General features: G+C 38.9%; 1 protein-coding gene across 6 annotated transcripts in view; it reads left to right on the top strand.

Annotated features, from left to right (window-relative positions):
* Positions 1 to 23459, top strand: part of cdh4 (cadherin 4, type 1, R-cadherin (retinal)) — a 490519-nt gene that overhangs the window by 49756 nt on the left and 417304 nt on the right. The window contains exons 2-3 of one of the 6 annotated variants that reach the window (XM_083534054.1): positions 13405 to 13633; positions 16187 to 16295. In XM_083534054.1, coding sequence (XP_083390180.1) covers positions 13577 to 13633; positions 16187 to 16295 — 166 coding nt within the window. In that variant the 5' untranslated portion in view covers positions 13405 to 13576. Of the gene's footprint in view, positions 1 to 13324; positions 13634 to 16186; positions 16296 to 23459 lie in introns of those variants that run through there. The other 5 variants (XM_083534053.1, XM_083534055.1, XM_083534056.1 and 2 more) reach the window with 5 other exon arrangements.

Below are 23459 nucleotides of genomic sequence, written 5' to 3'. Positions count from 1 at the left end.
TTGTGCTTTATCTAATGCGCTACTGTAATAAGCCTGAACGGGGCATATAACATTTTAGGTCTGATTGCATTTGTATCGATCAATATGGCATGATATAACTATATACACGTCAGTAAACCTTTTATGATGGCAGCATCTGCATTATAAATACACACCACAGATGACTATAATTTCATTTCCTGGACTGTACATGGTCTTAATGAGACTTGTCAAGACGATGGAATGCTTTTCGAATAAAAAAAAATAAAAAAAACCCATATTGCTTTTATCCGGGAAACTCATTTAAAACGGCAGGATGTGCACGGGTACCGAAATAAACGCGACAAAATCATCTCAAAGTCATGTGCTCCTAATAAAATGAAGGGTGTTTTTACTCTTGGCGGATATCCATGTCAGCCATATAATGTTATACAAATCATATCTTACACAGAATTAAATTCTGTTGAGTGTTGAAGTATGTCTCAAATATTTTGACCCCCTTTTTTCGTGATGATGACATAAAAAGCAATATGCAGGCTTTAGGTAATATGCTGATCACAAAATGCTGTCTGGGTAGATCCTATTAGTAGTCAAGAACGCCCAGCTTTTATAACTTGTCTGAATGTGGTGGTATTGTGAAAGCAAATAGATGGACTATACTCTCTCTCCATCTCTTTCTCTCTTTTTTTTTATCATGTCTTTTAGAATTTGTAGTTTCTTATCTCTCCTGGTCTGTTGGAGTCTTGCACAGTCTGACTTGCACTCATCCAATGCATACATTACATTTCAATACCTTTCTTTAATCCAATATATTTCGGGAGGCCACTTGCATCTCTCATCAAAGGCAGATGAACATACAGTATATCTTCATCCTTGAAAGGAGAAAATGTTTTCTTTTTCCCAACACAAAGGAATTATTGCAGGAACAGAATAAAGCGAATATTCTGAACTTACACAAGATACAGCATAACAAATGTGCCACGAATGGTATTGTAATTATAAGCAATCTAACAAACTGAGCAGACTGCATTTATTGCTCAACAGCTTGCTTGTTTAGATGCTATTAAAGACGGATCTGAGGTTGATGTAACTCATTCTTAGGTGAGGAATGTTTTCCGTGGGTTTTTACTGAGGACTTTAAAAATCTGAAGCACCAAATGATTTAACGGACATGCTTAGTGACTCAGTAAAAAAAGATAAATACACTGAAATTAGTTGTTCTCTATAAAGAGGCAAAAGAAGCATAAGTAGAAATGTGCCAGCTCGAGTTCACACTGTCTTTAAAACACAAGGGGCACAAAACAAATATGAAGAAATTCCAAAAATCCACAAGAATTTTCCTAAATTTTTGTTATGTTCAAATATGGCTGCCAATCTCACCTGTAATGTTTAAATTAGGAAAGAATAAATAATAGAAGAATTCTCACTACCTCACTGGACTCTGATGGACCGGACTGTATATACAATATTTATTTGTTCTTTGCAAGATACTAGATCCATGGTTTGCTGATCATGGGTATTTTTTTTATTCCCATGCAATCGAAATACATCTTTTCTCATCTATCTGGAACACACTGTCAAAGATCAGCATAAATGAGTCCTCATAAATGCTCTGTTTTAGAGGTTGGGGAGCAGAGTAGTGTTTAACAATAGACTATAAAATGAGAAACGGAGGAAAATAGGGATTTCAAATCCTGGCATGAAAACAGATTTATTTTGTTTTCTGAAATGTCCTTCATATTTTCATTGTATCATCTACATTGGAAATATGAATAACTGTAAGTCATAAAAAAGTGAAATTCCCAAGCCATTCCCTAGTGCTTTCAAACTGGCTGCTTTTTAACTGTTATTTGCTATAAATGAGAAACACCAGATAAGACTCCTTTTATGCATTTTGGATTGTGGTTGAAACTACTCTCGCTAGACGTCTGCTTGGAGTATTTGTTCAACTGAATTTTGTTCCTGACAAAAAAGCTTCAGGTAACTGCTTCAGGGTCCTGACTCGCACCATACCAAAACACCATATGGCTCCAGGCATTTGAAATCAATGCTGCTTTAGAGTATCAGCTTTAACCTGACCTGAGAAGATGAATCAGGGACCATCTGTCCACATTACTTTTGCATCATTCACATAGTAAAACACCACAACAATTTATACTACTACTACTAATAATTAATTAATTAATCGTAATAATTAATCCTATACCAATACAAGAAAATATAGACACACATGGATATGATCATAAAAAAACTTTCACATTTTTCCCCCTTTACCATATAATCACAATTAAAAATATTTATTTTTATCTTAAATATTCCCATTTCTCATGCGCCAGGATTAGAAGCAAACACTGTTCACAGAATCCTCACTTCATAAGCATTGATTCGCTTTGTTTAAAGGTGATCTGAACTTACAGCATTTTCAGCTGGTTCAGAAATACCATTCATTTAGAGTCATTAGGGTTAATAGCAGTAATGATTATGATTTTTCTTTAAATATCACATATTGTACGCATTAAACAGCACAGCAAGAAATAGAATCGCAGTACTGCCAGCCGCCATCAGCTGCTCTATCCATCAGCAAGCCATGTTTCATAGCACCATGATAAACGCATGCAGTAGATAAGTGGCATGCTTCCTGCAGTAAATGGAATTTTCTTTGCCTATGGGTAAAATGATTCTTATGGGTGAGGTCAGGTGCGTATTAACACAGCGATGCAAAGCTATTTACAGAATATTATATATGAGGAGTTCCCTTGAAATGTGCTTTTCACTGCATGTCATGGATTATCTGGTTGTTCATTAGAACAATACTGAATGTGCTTTATTGTTGTGAGTAGCGATGAATCGGTGCTGGTAAGGCCGATTCTATTGTGCTTTAAATGTCCACTGTTGTCAGAATAGGGTCTGACTGAAGACTGAAAGCTGAGAGACTGAAATCCATTCTACTTCCTTTGTGCCTGTGTGTCTCATTTAAAAGCTCATCTTTTATTTTGAGCATAAACAGGTTTGCTCTCTATTCCCATTTCTCTCCATAAAACATTGAGTCTGAGTTGTAATTATGCGATTAGAGCACATTTCTGTTTTTTTTTTTGTCTTTTTGTTTTATTTTTAATGAGCTCTACAACCTCTAGTCTAGCAAGAGTCTAGTCTCACCTATGCAACACAGATTATCATAAACCAACATGTATGAAAAGTTATAATCACTTATAGAATGACATGCAGGTTGTTTTGCTGGTTGCCAGTTATATTCTAATTTGTTTGAAATTCTGCCACTCATTGGTTTGGAACTTCAGCAATGGTAATATTTGCATTTTGCAACCGTCAGCTTAGCTCATTTTCTTTTCCAGTAGAGGAACACACGATAGTATAAAATACAGCTTTGGATGCTCATTAAACTCATTGAGGTCTTATGGCTTACCAAAGATCATCACTGTGAAACTTGTCCTGGCAAGGTTTTAACTTTGTCTCTGCAATTTGCAATTCACTTCCCTGCCAAGCCACTCCTAATGAAGCCTAATAAAGCCCTAATCACTGAGAAACACTCACTATAATTATTCAGCATTAATCACAATATGCGAGGGCAGTTTCACATGCGGAACTTGCTTTCGCTGCTCTGCTGATATTATACATCTTAGTCTATTCAAATTCCTGGACACACCCCCAACAAAACACAATGCAATAGCCACTCACGGTGGAAAATTTCAATTTCAACCCATTGGGAACAAGGATGGAAAGCTTGTCCAAGACAATTGGCAGAAGATTGAACATACCACCTGATTATGAAGAGGCAAGTTATTATTGCCATAACTCATTCCCCATTAGAGCTCCCCCGTTTGACAGGCAGATACCTAAGCACCTTTATGGTTTAGCAATGCAAAAAAAAGGTTGCCCACCTGCGCTGTGATAATAATTTTGGTCCGGTTTACATGTGAGAAGTAGTTTGGGTATCACTGGATATTCTCGCCGGGATGTTTGCTGTTAGATTCACTGGGTATAGGTTTCAGGCTGTTTGGGAGTGTCAAGATAAATGGGCAATGGCATGGGAAAACCTTTCACTTGATGAAATTTTGGGACTTTCTCATTTTCTTTCTAGCAATCTCCAGCACATTCATTGGTACATACTTATTTAATTTAGTAAGTGATAAATAAAATGCAAAAAAATTGCACAAAAAAGTCACAGCGTTTGATGAACACGAGCCTTGATGAACCCAAATGCTGTGGTAGAATTCCATCTTCAAACACACATTGATGGCTAAAGCTATTTGCTAGCTGCAAAAAAGGTTTCTAGATCACACTGCACAGGAATCTCCAGAACTCTTCAAATCATTCCGCAAGTTTTCTATCAGATATGGACCTGCTTCAGCTTCAGCTACCTAATAAAGGCCTAGCTAAAGCAAATAAGTCCTAAAGCATAATGCTGCCACTGCTATGCTTCACCATTAGTTTAGTGCTCTGTAGGTGATAAACTGTCATATATTGTACATTTATGCCCAAAAAGGTCTTCATTGTCTCATCAGACCATGACACATTTTTATGCATGAGCTGGTATCAAAATTTTTCGAAACTAGCATGGTTTAAACATTTTTACTTTATTTATCCAAGTTTATACACTATCACCTTGAAAATAGTCCCCTTACACAGCAACACAGGGCTTCCAGTGTTCCTGCCACTTCTGGAATATGTCCTGAAAGTCTTCTTTTTGTCGCGTGTCAAGCATCTTCTGCTAGCTAGCTAGATACTTTATTCATCCCAATGGGAAATTTGCACAGCTGCCGATGTACACAGGACCATGACTGCCTTAATGAAGCCGGTGCTCCATGTGCCTGTGCGTGCAGCTTTGTGCTGCCATCTGTTGGCGTGTTACAAAACTAGTCTCAAAATTTTTTGATACCACGTCGTATATGTAAAAGGATACGATTATCGGTTTTGACCCTGAGTTTAAAAGTGGTTCAGTCACATTATAAAAATGTGTGCACACTTATCCAACCAGATTACATCTTTTTTTTTCCTTTTTCTATTTGAAAAAAATATTTATTTCTTGTTTGTTTGTTTATTTATTTCCATGTCACAGTAATGGTGGAAAAGATCTGAGACACACTCACTGATAATTCCAGAGAACTTATTCTGGGTTTGATTTTGTGGCATAGAGCTCGTAGTTGACTTCTGTCTGACATGCCACAGCTCTCCCTCTTGACTCTTTATATGTGTCCGAGAAATTGGAGATTTGTATAAAGATCAGTGAGTGCCTAAATAAAAAGGAGAGAATTTGATTTCACACGCACGCACGCACGCACGCACGCACGCACGCACGCACACACACGCACACACACACACACACACACACACACGACTTCATTATGGAGTAAATAAAAAATATGCCATTCCACCATGCAGCCTCTTCTGTCCCATTATATGCGAGGGCCAGGAGTTGTCCTAATACGCACTTTGAATTGGCTTTTATACCATTTTCAATCTATTTGACCCTCAAGGTTTTCAAAAAACTATTAACTTACCTGCCCAACACCTAGAATTATTATTCAGGCTTTAGATTATATTTGTGCTTGATTTTTTTTACTCATTATCATGCCAATAATGTCAGAAGGAAAGTGGCAAATTTGTTTAATTTAGATGGCATAAACTGGACTCTGTTGACTCAGGTTCTTATGATATACGGCTGATATCTGCTGCACGGCTCAGTCGGGCGCAAAACTCGTTGTTAGGACACATGGCTGTGTTTTTCAATGATCGTTACATTCTGTGTGTAAGCTGCGATGCGCTTTTCAACTTCCTTTTATTTATTCCATAATAAAAAATAAAAGACACAAAGCTGAACCGTTAACGCCATGATGCCATAAACCGATCTGCTGGATCATTTTGTACATTCATTCAAATCATTTCATTTCATCTTCTTCCGCTTATCCGTAATTCGGGTCGCAGCAGTCTAAGCAAATTCCCCAGACACTTCTCCGTGTCCAGGAATCAGGCTGTCAAGGCCCCCGCCTTCGACTGCTGCCCAATCCTCTCAGCACCGGTCCCTTACGGTCCTTCCTGCAGGTGGTGAGCCCACGGGAAGGCGGCCCCACATCTCTCCGACGTCACGGTCCTTGGTTTATTTTTCTCGTAAGGGTCCCCCGGAGCATAGAGGGCTAAGGGCCTTGCTCAAGGGCCCAAGAGTGGCAGCTTGGCGATACTGGGGCTTGAACCCCCGACCTTCCGATCGGTAACCCAGCGCCTTAACCGCTGGAGCCACCACTCCCCCTCATTCAAATCATTCCTTTTACAATTTAAAAGGAAACGCTTTTTCCTTTGGCATCATATTCATACTGTATATGCATACAGTATGTATACAGAATAGTGTACAATAACATTGCATTTTCTCTTTCACAATGTGTGCACATTCCTCTCTATACTTCATACCTGATTTTCTATCAGGATCAAAATTGCTGTGCTAAATCCACACTCCAGGGACAGAACATGGCCTCTATAATAGACCTGCACAATAGTTGAGGTAAAGTAATTAGCCTTATTAAAGCTGTGCTTGGACAAAAGATGATATGTGGGTGTGCATTAGGATCATTATTGCTAAAATGGCTCTATTTTCTTGTTAATAGTTTAACAAATACAGTTTATATAATGTACTTTTTTTTCTTATCAACGGCAAATTAAACATAGCCAAGCACAATCAATGCTGTTAAATTAAACCTAATATTTAAGCACGTTATTTAAATGCTAATTTACTTTGCTGAATTGCAGATGTAAAGCAAGTATTTCAGTTTCTTACAGAAGTGTACATTTCACGTTTAAAGATTTTGTTTCCTAAACACTAGAGGCTTAAGTTAAAATTCCATTCTTTCTACAGGTGATTATGTGAGTAATATGTATTTCAGGATTTTTGGCCCTGGACCAAGATTTCTATAAACCACATAACCATCACGTGACTGTCACGTGTTGCTAATCATACACACATTTGTCACCTTTGATTAGACATTTACATTTACGCCATTTAGCAGATGCCCTTATTTAGTATTTTGAGCGACTGATGAACGAGGAACATGAGAGAGAGAAGGTTGGACGATGTGGAGTTGGTGAAGCAGGAAGTAGATAGGATTAGTAAGGAGGATGTGAGAGCAGCGATTAAGAGGATGAAGAGTGGAAAGTCGGTTGGACCAGATAACAAACCGGTAGAAGCATGGAGATGTTTAGGAGAGATGCAGTGGAGTTTTTAACCAGGTTGTTCAACAACATTTTGGCAGGTAAGAGGATGCCTGAGGAATGGAGAAGGAGTGTGCCAGTACCAATCTTTAAGAATAAGGGAGATGTGCAGACCTGCAGCAACTACAGGGGAATTAAGTTGATCAGTCACACCATGAAGTTATGGGAAAGAGTAGTGGAAGCCAGGATGAGAGAAGAGGTGACCATCTGTGAGAAACAGTATGGTTTCATGCCGAGGAAGAGCACCACAGATGCATTATTTGCTTTGAGAATGTTGATGGAGAAGTATAGAGAAGGACAGAAGGAGTTGCATTGTGGATTTGTGGATTTAGAGTAAGCGTACGACAGGGTGTTGAGAGAGGAGTTGTGGTATTATCTGAGCAAGTCAGGTGTGTCAGAGAAGTATGTGAGGGTGGTGCAGGACATGTATGCCACAGTGTGACGGCAGTGAAGTGTGCAGTAGGAACGACAGACTGGTTCAAGGTGAAGGTTGGACTGCATCAAGGATCGGCCCTGAGCCCTTTCCTGTTTGCAGTGGTGATGGACAGGTTAACGGACGAGGTCAGACAGAGGTTTTCATGAGCTATGATGTTTGCAGATGATATTATGATTTGTGGTGAGAGTAGGGAGCAGGTTGGGAAGAGCCTGGAGAGCTAGAGGTACATGCTGGAGAGAAGGGGAATGAAAGTCAGTAGGAGTAAGGTAGAGGAGTTCAGGTACCTGGGGTTAACAGTGCAAAGTAATGCAGTGTGTTAGAGAAGTGAAGAAAAGATTGCAGCAAGGGTGGAGTGGGTGGAGAAGAGTGATAGCAGGAGTGACTTGTGATAGAAGAGTATCTGCAAGAGTGAAAGGGAAAGTTTATAGGACTGTGGTGAGACCTGCGATGTTATATGGTTTGGAGACAGTGGCATTGAGTAAAAGACAGGAATGTGAAGCTGGAGGTAGCAGCGCTGAAGATGTTGAGGTTTCCGTTGGGAGTGACGACGATGGACAGGATTAGAAAGTTTATTAGAGGGACAGCGCATGTAGGACTTTTTTGGAGACAAGGTGAGGGAGGCGAGATTGAGATGGTTTAGACATGTGTAGAGGAGGGACATGGGGTACATCGGGAGGAGAATGCTGAGGATAGAGCCACCAGGACGGAAGAAAAGAGGAAGACCAAGGAGGAGGTTTATAAATGTGGTGAAGAAAGACATGCAGGTAGTTGGGTTGGGTTGAAAGAGGCAGATGTAGAGGACAGGGGGGTATGGAGACGGATGATCCGCTTTGGCGCCCCCCAATGGGAGAAGCCGAAAGAAGAAGAAGAAGAAGCAGATGCCCTTATTCAGAGTGACGTATAAATGTGCTTTGAAGCCTTTGTAATTAAGTAAATCAACACTGGTTTACTAGGTTGCAAACTTACACTGTTGCTAAACTAAAATCTGTTACGATTAATTATAGTTTACTTTTGTTATTATTATTATTTATATTTTATTTTATTTTACGTAAAAACATACAACAAACAAAGAAAATAACTGGTAATTCAAGTGTTTTAGAAAGAGGTAAGTCTTCACACGTCGTTTGAAGATAGGCAGTGGTTAGCACATGTGGAAGAAATCTGCCAAGGCTAATGACATCGAGGCAAAACTAGGGGTCCTGCTGCAGCGCTTCATGGATGTATTCCTCCATTGTTATTCCGAATACGAAATAACAAAATAGTGGATAAAATTAATAATGTGATGGTTGTACAGGGCGGAAGCGTAACAGCTCAGTCTCAGCCTATTGACTCTCTCAAGTCCTGGTAATTGGGAGGAATTTAAAAAGGGAACATGGTTCTGCAAGCTTTTCACTATGGTAGCTGCTAATGTTAATTGTAGGAGTTGCTGACAATGTTGGTGACAGTAGAGGAGCAATGCTTGATTATCAGACCAGAAAATGTAAGAATTATGCATCCATGGAAATCCCAGAATGATGATATGCTTTGATGTAACAGTGACATGGACCGAGATTAATTCTTGATGGGAATCGTAGTAAGAGCCAAAAATCTTAACAGTGTGACTCCAAAAATGCTGAAAGGATTACAAAAAAATTTAATTTCAGTGAAATTCAACATGTTAAGCACAAGCAACTGCAAATGTGAACTTAAGCATGTACAATAAATCAAATGACACAACACATGGTGATAAATAGATCACGTCTAGAAAAGAAATAACAAATCAAGAAATACTACAATAGCATGAAATCATGTGTAAAAACAAATAATTACGAATTACACGTACAAAGAAACAATTCATGTGTAACATTTCCGTGTAAATAAATAGTCAGCTTGTACACAAATCATTCAAAAAAGTAATCACGTCCGTATATACGCAATTCAAATGTAAATACAATTAGATGTAAAAAAAAATAAATAGCGGGTGTGTTGTCCTTTAAGGGGAGTTAACCTTTAAGTATTCAGTTTGCATGTCATTTAATATTCTCAGGTTTAATTTGTTAAATATCATTGGATGATGTCACTTCCTGTTTGGTCACTTCCTGTTTGATCCCATCCTGCTAGTTTTCCGGTTTAGCATGTAAAACAAGAAGAAAGTTTGCTCTCGTTAAATATTATTGCTTCAGCTTTAAACCTCAGAGATGCAATGCCTTTTCACTGTAGTGTTCTCGTACAGTGTGTTGGAACTCTGTCTAAACACCAAGATAAACCAAGTAGCCAATGAAGACAGAGTCGTAGTAAGGTTGACCACATGTTAATGAGGAGGTCACAGTAAATGGTCAACCTTACTACGACTCTGTCTTCATTGGCTACTTGGTTTATCAGCGGGAATGTGATGAGAAGAAAGGGAATTAAATCGACAGGAATCATGAAAAGAAAAATCGTGAACGTAAATTAATTGTGTCAAACAATAAATCATCTACAAATAGAAAAAAAAAGTGAAACAATTAAATTGCGCATGTTATTCGTCTGATTGTGTGTTAACTTTGTGTGACATTACTGTAAGAGAAAGCACATAAAAAATGCACAAGCAACCCTTGTTCCCTATAAACACACAACCCACACAAATGCATGATAATACACCAAAGAAAATCTGCTTGTTTACAAAACCATATATGTCTTTCTACAATGCCTGCGACAAATTTGTCGCATTTCCTTTATATGAGAGCGGTATGTCTTCTGAAAGACTTGCTTTTAACAGACTTGAACAGACATAATGAAGTGGTTTGTTGAGACGTGCTGTTCCGTTTAAGAGAATAATGAAGCCGGCTCTTGAGAGCCACATGCTTTTTGCTTCTTTTCCGAAGCAGAGGATGAACTGAAGTGCTCTTAAACGGGTCACATGCCCTGCTCTTGATACACCCGCTGGCAAATGAGGCTATTCCGGGCACTCCTTGAGTTATGGTACTGTACAGTGTGTATGGTGAATGATCTTGCTCTGGTAATTTTGACAATTATATGAATTATGAAGTGAGTCTGCTTTTGTTTGTTATATAAAATAGTTTGCTTGTCCGTATAGGATACGGCCATTGTAAAGCCAAGAGGTCTGAAATTATGCCATCATCATCGTCATCGTCATCGTCATCATCATCATCATCATCATCATCATCATCATCTTCTCAACACCAATTATTTATCTTTAATGCATTAAGACTGAATGGTGATTATCTGTTCAGTACTGTATCAGAGAATCTATAAAATAAGATATATGCTGAGAAGTATTCAATCCATTCTGGCAGCTTAATAGTGGTCTATCACGTTGTCAGCACACTTATTTTTTCTTTTATCTTTACATGAGGGACAAGCTGGTGGTGGATCCCAAGCCACATCCTGAATCCACACACTATTCAGCCCATTGCATTGTGTTCTACGCCGTGACAAAACATTTCCAGCAGAGAAATTTCAAGGTTTCAACGGCTCAAAGTAAATCAAACAAAATGCACGTTAAAGTACAGAATTTCACCGTAGAGACACATTCAGTGTGACTGGAAGCCTGCAAGAGAGAACAGGTTGTACACACCAAGCTCCGTCTGAGCGGAGACTTTCCCTCCTTTCGGATTCTGCACCAGGCCGTTTGGCTTTCATGGCAGAGTAATTAAATCAGACCTGTTTGGCTGATCTGCATTATTCACAAGACATTGTTATGCATTATCACACTTTTGTCGAGACAATAAGAACTCACATGATTCCCATTACGGAAAACAGAGTCGACCCAGTCGTAAAGCTTCTATTATTAATTCATTCCTCTTCTCACACACGCAGCAGGATGTACACCGAGCGTTTTCACCAGAATGCTGCATTTGCGTTTTGCTTCAAACAACAAGCAAATGCATTTTTAATGCTGGAAATATAGCATATGGAATAACTCGCCTTGGCACATGTCATTACAGAGATTAATGCTAAGGCTGTAATTATAGTAATTACTTTACCACCTACTGCTAAGACTAGAGGTCTATTTTCCCTCAAGATCTCTATCAGCATATCTCAATCCTACCTGGTTTTAATCCTAGGGAGCTGGTTGTGCTTCATGTCCAGTAAGAAGTCATATATGAATGTAGGATGACACTGTGCTATAACAACAGGTTGAGCACTGGACTGGATGTTTGTCGATGAGCTGTTCATAATGAATACAGCAAGGAATAAAAGAAAAATATCCAAATACACTAATAGTGAAAAGGAATTCCCAAGGGAAAAGATTCAATGTGAGTAATGAATCAAATAATGTGTCAGGGATGTGAGGGATGGGTTATTAAAATACTGTAAATACTGGACCTGTAATTACATTTTATAACGATATAGAAATATGCCAGGATTCTTATTTACAGTATGCCCCATTAAACACCCTCTTAACAAACCTGTAGAAGTGTTTGTTTTACTCTTTGACAACTATCCATAAATAACCCCCTGCCAATCATCCTCTGTGTCCTTACAGTCCGACCAACACTGGAAATTGGAAGAATATGACCTTTTACTGATTTCAGTTTTTATACATCTCTAGTTATTTATTGACTTACTAGTGCCTATGCGATATTTCCTGTAAAGGGCATTCAGAATGCTGCTGCTTACCTCCTTTATAACCTGTTATGGTTCTCTTATGTGACCCCCAAACTGAAATTACTTCACTGGTCTTTGCATTCCAGATATCAGTGGCCCCTGCTCTGTTATCTGTACACCATAGTTCAAAACCCCAACACCTGCACACCTACACAGATCATCCTCAGGGTATCTGCTATGTCCTTCTCCACAGACTCTTGCTGCTCTTTAGTGAGTCGAAAGATTTTTTCACCCACACGCTTTCATGATTTATTTGTACATTCACCTTTATCTTCAGATAACGATGTCAATTTCTCTCCACTTTTACACTTTAAGATTGTCTCGGCTTTTATTCCAGCACCTGGTATTTGAGCATTAAAATAAACTCTAATAATAAGTTATGAATTATTCTTTCATAACTTCATACCAGGTTGTAATGCGGCCGCCTCTATCCGTCATCCTCCTGTTTCCCAAAGTGGCGCAGAATAAAAATGTTCGATCATTCCGAGTTTGGATCCCTGTGATGCCATAGGCAAGAGAAGTGGTGTTGCACATTCCTTTATCAATCACAGTGACACGGACCTCAGTGAGCTCATGTATAGAATATCGGCAGACTGTGCCGTTCCCCCTCGGTGTGATAGATAGGTGTACTTAAGACGCCGCATGAGCAGCAGTTCAAAAATATGCTCTTCACTGGCTTCAGGCTTGTTTTAGAGCAGGTGCCTTCTGTCTCATCCCAAAAAAATTTTTTTTATAAATAAATAAAAAAGGCAAGTGTGGCTTTGACTTTGTTTCAGCTAAAGTGATTGTTGCCTAAAAACCAATGGACAATTTAGGAAGATCTATGGGGGAAATTACATTTAGAAAACTGTGTCTAATCACTCACTATATTGGATCTTCTTCAATGCAGTACTTTTTTTTAATCTCTTAGGGAATTTCTATACCAAGTCTTCATCCTGTCCACCAATTGATGATGTCCATTAATAATAAATATAAGCTCTGATTTTGCACATGCACCATTGGTCTATTTTTAATTTGCCAAATTAGGTAATAGTCTTTCTGGTAGAGCATCTCTTTATCCTTTTTCTTCACCATGTCTTTTGTCATTTGGAGACCCCTACTATTTCTCTGCACAAGCATCCCCTTTAGTGGAACCGTGTTCTTTTTGGCTTTCCACATCCCTCTTGCCCATGTGCGCTCTTCAGTAGGAGGGGTGATGTCGCGGTGATGCTGAGTTGAACAGCGCCTTTCCGTTACTCCACCTGCAGTCGGGACGCGAGGCGAACCAGCGCACGAGTCTCAGTCCATCTCCATCCCAAAAGCTTCACGGAGGAATTACCGGAGCTCAGAGAGGAACTGCTTGAGTCGGAGCCGAAAATGAAAGTCGGCTTTGTTCTTCCTCTGGCGTGCGCTTTAGTGCTGAAAAGCTCACTGGTAAGACTGAATGCAATCACACTAGTGAAGTTCAGGTGCGCGCTCGAGCACTTCATCAGCTCATGGCGCACTGTGTTTATTTGATTCAATTTAAGTGATCATTCCGTTCAGTGTGTTTGAATAGTTATTGTATATTTTTAATAACAAAAATTCCCCCTGTGTACCTGTTTTGATGGAACTGTAGTGCAGGTTGCTATAATGCGCGCGTTGGTCTCCATAAAGGTGTTCAAAGGTTCATTTTTGTGCCAAAATTATTGATTTTTACATCATCTAGCTAATACGTTTCATGCACCCTGAGAAACGTCAAAAGTTGTATGTGTTCACCAAGTGTGATTATGACCAAAAGTTTGTGGACACCTAACTGTCATTTACCAAAACGTGGGCCTTCCTACAAAGTTGGATACACACAGTTGTTTAGAATATTAGTATTTAAGATTTACAGGAAACAAGAAGTTCAAACCTCTTCCAGTATGCCAGCGTGTCTGGATACAAAACGAGCTCCGAATTTGGAGACCTCAACTACATACCACTGATCACCATCGGGACACTCTGGAACACCGAATACACCGAATGCACCTCAGACGTCCTTACCTGGTATCTGTGCCTGGACTCACTAATGCTCTTGTGGATGAATGAATGCAAATCCCCACTGCTCCAAAATCGAGTGGAAAAAGTAACACAGAGTAATAACACACTTTGTTGCCCCTGCTTTTGGAATGGGATGTTTAACAAACATGTATGTGTGTTGGTGAAATGCACACAGGCTTTTCAAAGCTGTGTAATGTGCCTCAAAAATTTAAATGATTTAAACTCCTGTGACCTTATGAACAATATAATCACATGATCGAATGTGTGAAATACTTGACCTTTAAATATAACTTTCTTGGTCATTGGAATGGTGCTGTTAAAGTACATATAGTTTTTCTTCAGTGTGTATATTTTACCAAGAAAATAAAGCGTAGTTGAGCACTGTTTTTTTTTAAGAGAGTTCGGGCTGTATGAATGTCACAGGTAAATTCACAAGCGAAGTTCATGCAACTTTAGATTAGTTATGTTGTGTACCCAGGCGTCCCCATTAAGTAGGCGTCCATACAAGTCCCAGATTTTCTACCAACATGCTGTGGTGACTGTGGCATTGCGACTGTGCCAAGGAAAAACTCCCTTAGATATGAGGAAGAAACCTTGTGCGGAGACTCAAAAGGGGAACCCATCCTCATTTGGGTGACATCAAGAGTGTGATTATAGTCTTTAAACAATACAGAACACTGGAGAGTGAGAACTAACATGAGCACTGGAGTGTAAGATTATGAGTAATGTCCTTTCTACAGTCTTATACAGTCATTTCAGATTATAGAACCAGGAGCTACTGAGCAACTCATAAAATAGCTCAACATCTGAGATCATCACAGATCCAACACCAGTTTCTCCATGCCAGAGCCTTTAAACACTCAAAGAGGTCAAACGTGACTGGGGCTGGTGCAACCTCATGATGCCTATGGATGGGTAGAGAAAGAGAAGCAATAGAGAGGATTTAGCGTAGCTGCTGTTTATTATATTAACAAGCACAAGTTTATAATGTGCATGTGATCAAATGTACTGGAGCACAAAGTTATGATATGTGATGTGTGTTATGTGTAGGCCTCGCTAAAAAGATACGTCTTTAATCTGGCTTTACTGCAGTTGTTTCCAGTTCTGTGTTTTTGAGGTATCTTTGTTATTAGTTTGGCCCTCAGGAAGTGAAATTCATGCTTTATTGAATTAATGTTTGAAGATGTGATTGTCCATCTGCATCATGAAGCATGAGTGCTGCCAGCATTTAGAGGTTGCAGAAGTAGAAGCTTGGCTTATCATTGCTTAGACCATACGTTGCAACACACTGCAACAAGTCGGTTTACATGGCCATCGTCCCAGAAGGAACTTCCTCTTCTGAAGCTGGCTCACAAGAAAGACAGGTATGTCTCCAGATCTGAACCCTATTGAGCACCTGTGGGGATCCTCAAGTGGAAGGTGGTAAAGTGCCATGTATCTAACGTCCAGCAGCTCCGCGATGTCAGTATGGAGGAGTGAAAGAGGATCCCAGCAACAACCTGTGCAGCTTTGGTGAATTCCATGCCCAGGAGGATTAAAGCAGTGCTAGACAACAATGGTGCTCACACAAAATACTGACACTTTGGATACAGTTTTGACATTTTCACTTAAGGTGTATTTACTTTTGTTGCCAGCTGTTTTGACAGTAATGACTGTATATTGAGTTATTTTGAGAGGACAGTAAATCTGTACTTCTTTACAAGCTGTATATTGACTTGAAAATATATCAAAGTCATATTTATATGGTACTGTCAATTGAGATATAATAAAATGGTTGCTGAAATGAGGGGTGCACTCACTTTTGTGAGATATTGTGTATATATATATATATATATTTAATACACACATAACCACTGTTTTGAAAAAGAGTGTATAGGATGCATAGTTGGTGGACTGGAGAAAGAACTTGGACCCGTGTGCTCTCCAATCTGCTTGTAAACCTTTTCACATTTTTTTTGTCTTCAGGATGCTGCTGGAAGTCTGACTATGGATCCATGTAGACTCGGATTTTCCCAGAACTTCTACACCGTGTTTATCCCACGGGAGCAGCTGTGGGGTCACACCATTGTCAAAGGTAAGAGCCCGCAGTGTGTTTAATGAGTCAGGCGTGTTCGTGTGGGTGTTCTTTGGTTTTGCCCACAAAGCTTTCTGCAACAGGTCTTTGTTTTTGCATTCGAGAATTGCGTCTCTCTCTCTCTCTCTCCCTCTCCCTTTCTCTTTGTCTCACTCTCTCCTCATTACTGCAAGCTATTGTTCAATCATTCACTCCTCATGCCCTGCACAATGTGCACACGGTGTTCATAAACAGAGCGTTGTGTTTTCGAAGGCCGCGAAAATCTCTGCTGACGGTTCCTCACGTTAGTGATGAGACATGCACTTTTATTTCCACGCCGGCCTGCTGATATGCAGGTATTCTGTCATTATGGCGCAAACTCTTCCGTTCGAGTCTGTCTCGTCTACTGTTTGCAACAATCGTGTGTATAGTTCGTCTTTTTATGGGATTATTACAGCGAATGAGGCCCCATAAAAAGTATAATCCACATTAAATGAGCAGTTGAGCAGCTTGGCTGTCTGTAGTCATGAAAATGAAATCTTCTGTTCATCTCCTGCTGTGTGTATTTGTTGGCGACTCTCGCTCCTTCTCTCCTCTCTCCTTGCTGCACCGTGTAATGAGTGTAATACAGTCGCTCTATTCTTCTGCCTTCATTTCACCGAGACTCCAGTGTTCCATTTATTTGCCCAATCTCTTTTCAGTAACTCTGTTTTCATTGTGTGTGCTCGTACGTGTTGTCCCAGTAACACTGGAATAAGCTTTATCGTGCTTATTCGATATGCTGGTGCCAGTAGCAGATGGATGAATATAAAACACATGGCAAGGAAACGAGAGAAATTGCAACGGCATATGCAAAACTGCCCAAGCTAATTGCATTGTCTGAATCGCGATGGAATCAGTCGATAGCTTGGGTGTAGGATGAGGTAGCGCTCAAATGAAAAATGACTGTTATTAGTGCAGTCAGCAGCATGTCAGACTCCATGCTTTTGTCTGAAAAGCTACTCATCTTGCTGTGATGTCATCACCCCTAAAGCATGAAAAAACTGTTTCCAGACAGGGTTGATCTATCGAGATCAGAGGTTCCAGTCGCACGGCTTTACAATGTTTAACTATTTAACAAGCCGTTCGTGAATTGGGCCAGCAGTGTGGGGAGTAGGGAAAGTTTTGAACTGGGGATGGCAGTAGATTCACAAGCCTGGTTTGGTAAATAAGTTTTATTGTGTAGAAAGTGATTCATGAAGTTATTCTTGTGTGCGCATATTTTTGCATACAAGTACTCCCGACTAGGTGTATATACACGACTACGAATAAAATATGAATGCATTATTTGGACCGAACAAATAATGTGCTCTAAAAAAATACAAATGCAGATAAGTTCGAAGTTGCTCACGGTAAAGGTGTGTATCGTGACTGTGGGATTTGCTCGAGAGGTTTTCAGATATGAAGCTCACAGGACAGAGAAAGAATTGCATTTATTTATTTTTATATGTATTTGTCTATATTGTGGGAAAGAGAACAACTAGATTTGCTAAAAAATCTGAAAAGTGTTGATGCATATGCACAAAAATCCAGTGGTCAAACTGTGAAGCCATTATGAGAAGCTCCGATCACATTTGTCAATGATTTCAGCATTGCTGATTCTGGGCTACACAACAAGCTGGAGACAGGTGGCAGATAAAATGTTAAATAAAATGATGTAAACTGCATTGATGGACTTTGGCTTCGAAAATATACTCTTTGTACAGGACATGTGGTCTTATGAACCGCAGGAACCTTTTTTGCTGAAAGTGTGAGTGGCTCATCAAGGCGATTTCGTCTGCTCAGGGCAATTTTGGTTAATCTCTGCCAGCAACTCGCCCCACTTTCAGAATAATAGCATCCCTGCGCACATTCAATCCCTTTCCACTCTACATCTCAACAAGAAATCGGTGACAGGTCCAGCGTTTTCCAACCATCTGTGAGCTGAATAATGGCACCTAATTATCACTCACACCACACCACATTACATTTCCAGATTTTCACTTCATTGCAGCTTTTCCACACTTAATTGTGGTAATAGGGAGCACACACACAGACGTGAAAACTCTTTTTTTTGTTGTTCACCATTAGGAGAGATTCTTAGGAAGGATCTGTATGGTTTTTTTAAATGTCATTCTGTCAAATGTCAAGATCTTTTCTTCTATATGGGCTTTTGGTAGCAGTAATGTTGATTCTGGTTTACTTGTTCACTTAGTGGGATGTATTCCACACAGCAAATGAGATTTTGGTTTACATGTCACAGAGAATATTCAATAGTCGATTATCCTGATTGGGCAATAATACAGTCCTTGAGTTAGCCAGTATTATTTCTCAGATTATTCATCTTGAAAGTGTACATTGTAATGTTCAGATTTTCTGTTCATTGGGCTGTACAGTCAGCACCAGGGTAGGTGTGATATAATAGAGGACGAGGATCATGACTAGAACGGAGATAAAAACGACGCAACATAACCCAGGACTGTCTGAGCAGAGATGCTGCTCGGTTATTCGACTTAAATTGATCTACAATCTTTGGCATTGACGTTTCTCCTTTCGCTTCCGTCACATCTATGATTCTGCTTATCAAGTAATTATCAAGCATTTCAGTGTTTTTTTTTTTCTCGAATTGAAAGAAATCCCAAAATTATGCCGTACAGTGTGTAACACATATTACAAGCCAGTGAATTGGTGAATATTGTTCTGACACATAACTTTGTTGGTTGAATATAATTGTTAACCAAAAATATATACAGTGGTCCCCCGGTTATCAAACTTAATTCGTCCCTTAAAACCGTTCCAAATCCGAAATGTTCGAAAACCGGACCTAATTATCCCATAAGAAATAATGGAAAACCAATTAATCCGGTTCCGAACTCCACCAATACCCAATAATTAACCATTTTTTCCTGTTTTAAGCCATATTAATACTGTCAGGAATCCCCCTGCCACGCCCCCTTCAGTGGCTGTCATACCTCGGTGCTTCAGGGAATGCCCTGTTCCTTCGCTCATGCGTGCCCCGCCCACATTGAGCTCATCGCAATCGGGCTTTCTCCGTGAAGCACCGTGGATATTATTTATGGATTGCCTTTTGCCAAATCCCGATCTCTGCGGGTACTTTTTGTTGGCTCTGTAAAAGCATAAATAAACAACTTTACAAAAGTAAGAAACAAAATGATGACTGTACTAACAGCTAAATATCACTAATATTGTTCACAAACAGAAGTTGCGATAGATGCTTACTCAGCGATGGTTGAAGGGGAAGCAGTTTCTTCCGCTCCCGCTGGGTTGGGCAGCGTGGGTGGCGTTCGATAACTGGAACTTTGTTCGTTCACCGGACCCAAATTTAGTTCGGAAAACCGTTCGCTAACCGGAATGTTGGATATCTGAGCCGTTCGATAACCGGGGGACCACTGTATAATATAACACAAAATACCTGTTAATGTTTGTTAAAGAACCATATGCAGTAAGCCAAAATTTCTAACTTAGTCCAAATTGATTTTCTCTTTATTATTCAATTATAATATTGAATAATGTGTTGATAAAAAATATTGAATGTTGCCGGGTTTAGCAAAGCAGAACTTTCAAAAGCTTTCTAAACTGATTTAAAATTGAAATGAACTTGAAGTTCAACTCAAGACCGGCCCGCAGCAGGCTTTTTGCAGTTCACATTTAAATAAATGTAATATAGCCAGTCTATTCTTCTTCCTGTCTTTTGCTAAGGCCCTAGCTATTTACTCTAATTTCTTTTCGGCACTATGCTTCCATTGTGCATGTTGTCACAGTAACCCTGCAATAAGCTTGTAGCTTTTCTTAGTTTGTATTTTGATTCTGAATACAGGACTTTAACCTCCATTCGCTACCTGTGCATCAGGAATACATTTCAGTCAATTATGAGTTATATACAGTATGAGTGTAGCCTGGAAACCTCTTCAGTTTGAGCTTTTTTTTTTTTCTTGTATATTTTCTTTTTCTTGTACATTTTCTTGTGTATATATATATATATATATATATATATATATATATATATATATATATATATATATATATATATATATATATATAATTAGTTCTGAAAACTACGAATATTTCTGTACTGAAAATCTTTCTCTTTTGTATGTCAACTTTTTACTCCTCCAGAAGACATAAAATTAAGACTACCACCTCTCAGTGTGTGTGTGTGCCAGGATTCAATACGTACTTGTTTTATCCCATGTGATTTGAGTCCTGTGTGCATTTGACTTGTGTTCACCTGCTCAGTGTTTCTCCTTGATTAGATTGTGTATGCACAGCCTATAGTCAAATAGTTTCGAAGTTTAATCGTGCATTATTGTTATTAAACCTGAACCTCGTCTTTTTTACCTAAATTTTGCCGTATATTTTCATTTAGGATTTGACCATCACCTTTTCCTCTGTGGTTTTTAAATATGGATTAGTATTTTAGTGAATGCAAGATGTAAAGTAAAATAAATTAAATTGAAAGGTCACATTAATAAAATATTTCATTCGCCATTTTTGTCTTGGTAAACTTCATCTCTCTGCTAATAGCTGAGTCGTACATGGGTCACGTCTCTTATTAGTTAATAAGTTAATATAGTTTTTTTGTCCTCCAAGCAATTTTAAAATCTTCTGAACACTAACTGACTACACCATTGCTAAGCTGGTTGGGAAATAATACCATTATGCCATAAGGTCAATGACATGAGTCTGCGGGGATCTACCAGATTTTGTTGCCGATGGTAATAAATATTTATTAAATCTGTTTATACTAGTGCACTGATATTCTCAATTCCAATAGGTCAGAAGGTGACTAATTTGCTATAAGCACAACTCTGACAGTCGTTCTGGCTGCAAGGCAAACCAGAAGTTCATATTAATGCACTTTTCCTAAAGCATTAGCGTTTCTATAGTAACAACGTTTGCAGGCAGACTTATGGAGAGGAATACTCCATACAAGGAATTACAAGGGTCACATTTTTGTCTGGTGTTTATAAATGTGACATGAAATTACTTGTTTTACAGATATCATTACATTCAAATAATAACATTAAATAAACAATAAATTTAAAAAAGCATGATTTAATAAATCAAGAAGGTAGTGTAAATGCGTGGGCCATTTCACACCACCATGGCGCTGATGATTTTCTTATGACACCGTACCCGTCATATTTGATTCAGGATAAAACATTTCGGACTGTGAGACTGATGGATTTGATGGAATGGTGTAAAGAAAAGGAAACATTGTTGAAGTCATTTCATGTTAATTATTGGTAATATAGGCACTGAACGACTATGCATACTATTACTATGGCAACCTGAATGGCTTTTTTGCCATAATGCAGGACTCTAGCAAAGAATAAAAAACTCCACAATTTAAAAAAACCTAATAAATAGCATCGCCCGGTATGGTTAGACGGTGGTTTAAAAAGTATGGTATGGTTTAAAAGGCTTTCCATTAGCTTTTCGAGCATGGCTGTGTGGATTTGTGATCATTCAGCCATGACACAATACTGACGTCGAGTAAGGAATTCAGGTGCACTTGGTATATCAAAAATGGTCAGCAAAGAAGTCGTTTTTTTTCTACTCTACCCTTTTAAAATAGAGATTGCTTTGTGCACATGCTGGACCATGTTTGGACTTTAGAGTTCCAAACTGTAATATATCACCATACAGACATCCTATGTACCTGTGCATTTCAAATGTATGCTAGCAGTTTGAAAAAGAACCACATATGGGTGTTACACTCAGGTGTTCACATACCTACGATTCAATTTCTTATTAGTGCAGAGTAGTAAAAAAGAAAATATGCTGGATGTGAGTTTTCAAGTATGTGTGTTCTTTGTGCTTTGGTGATTTCTGTGCATATTCACTCTATTTTGTATTATAAGAAGAATAAAAGATTTTGCTCTATATGAATTTGAAGGACATTTCTTGGAATAAAAAGGGTTTAGGAAAAAAAACCCCACTTTTTCTTAGTTTCTTTTTCTGTCAATTTGTTTGTGACCGAAAGAATAAAACAGTTTCCAGTGTATCTTTGAAGCAAATTAATTTTTTTTATTTCTTTGCATTTTGGTTCAAATTGAAAGAGAGGCAGGCAGTCTGCTTGAAGTTTGTAACCTCGGTATAACTGTGTGTGTGTGCTGCTCTTTATTAGCATGCCTGTGTCTCTTTATCTGCTGTCTTATTTACTCAGCTTTATATTCACACACTGTTTATTGGCAAGGCAAATGGGGTGGTGTGAAGTGTTTTGTTGTGTATATTTAGCCTTTGTAGAGGACATACATGTACACACACACACACACACACACACACACACATACACATACACACACACACACACACACACACACACACACACACACACACATACATACACACAATTGTTTACTACACAAGACCCGGATGTGTAAAAAGCCTGTAGATTTTTTTGGAGGCTAAAGGAAAGCACAGAAGCGGCTGATTATCTTATTATCGTAAACTGAGAAATGAAAAGGATTACAGCTACAGTACTTAGCAGTCCATATGTTGAGTATGCCTCATTAGCTGTTGCTATACAGAGCAGTGGGTTTAGTATCTCCTAGGATTTTTACACTAGGCTGTATACATAATGTGATGAAATAAAAAGCCAGGAAAGGAACACCATGCTGATTAGGAAACAGTCAGGAAATCTATGTTTCCTCGTATAATTACCAGTACTCTGTGCGGTCGTGGTGAGCAGAAAAGCATCTCAAAATTGAATATAATGTAAGTGAGGACAGAAGTTTTTGACCCCATGTGACCCCTGTTTTTTTTTTTATTTTGCTCACAGTTTTAGTGAACCTAAACCGAATTACTATGACAAATGCTTTCATGCATTTATATGCTTAATTAATGACAGCTTGGATCTGACAGAATATGGTGAAGATCCATTTCAGTTTAATTCCAAAACTGTTACTCTAACACAAAGATACACCAGCACACAACAGGGGATATCTTTCCGTATCCCATATCTATCACGTTGTCTTTTATATTCCAGTGGCACTGTGGAGCCAGGGGGAATTGCTCTTGAAGCAAGGGGCTGATGGATGGAGGGATTTCAGTCTGGTGTCATAGATGGTTAGAAAGGGTGCAGTGGTCATCACTCTACCAAAGACACCCAGTCATAGATAACAAAATAATGCACGTTTTTGT

The sequence above is a fragment of the Silurus aristotelis genome (assembly GCF_946808225.1).
Source record: "Silurus aristotelis genome assembly, chromosome: 28".
In the NCBI taxonomy this organism is placed as follows: Eukaryota; Metazoa; Chordata; class Actinopteri; order Siluriformes; family Siluridae; genus Silurus; species Silurus aristotelis.
This window is presented reverse-complemented; position numbering and strand designations above follow the sequence as displayed.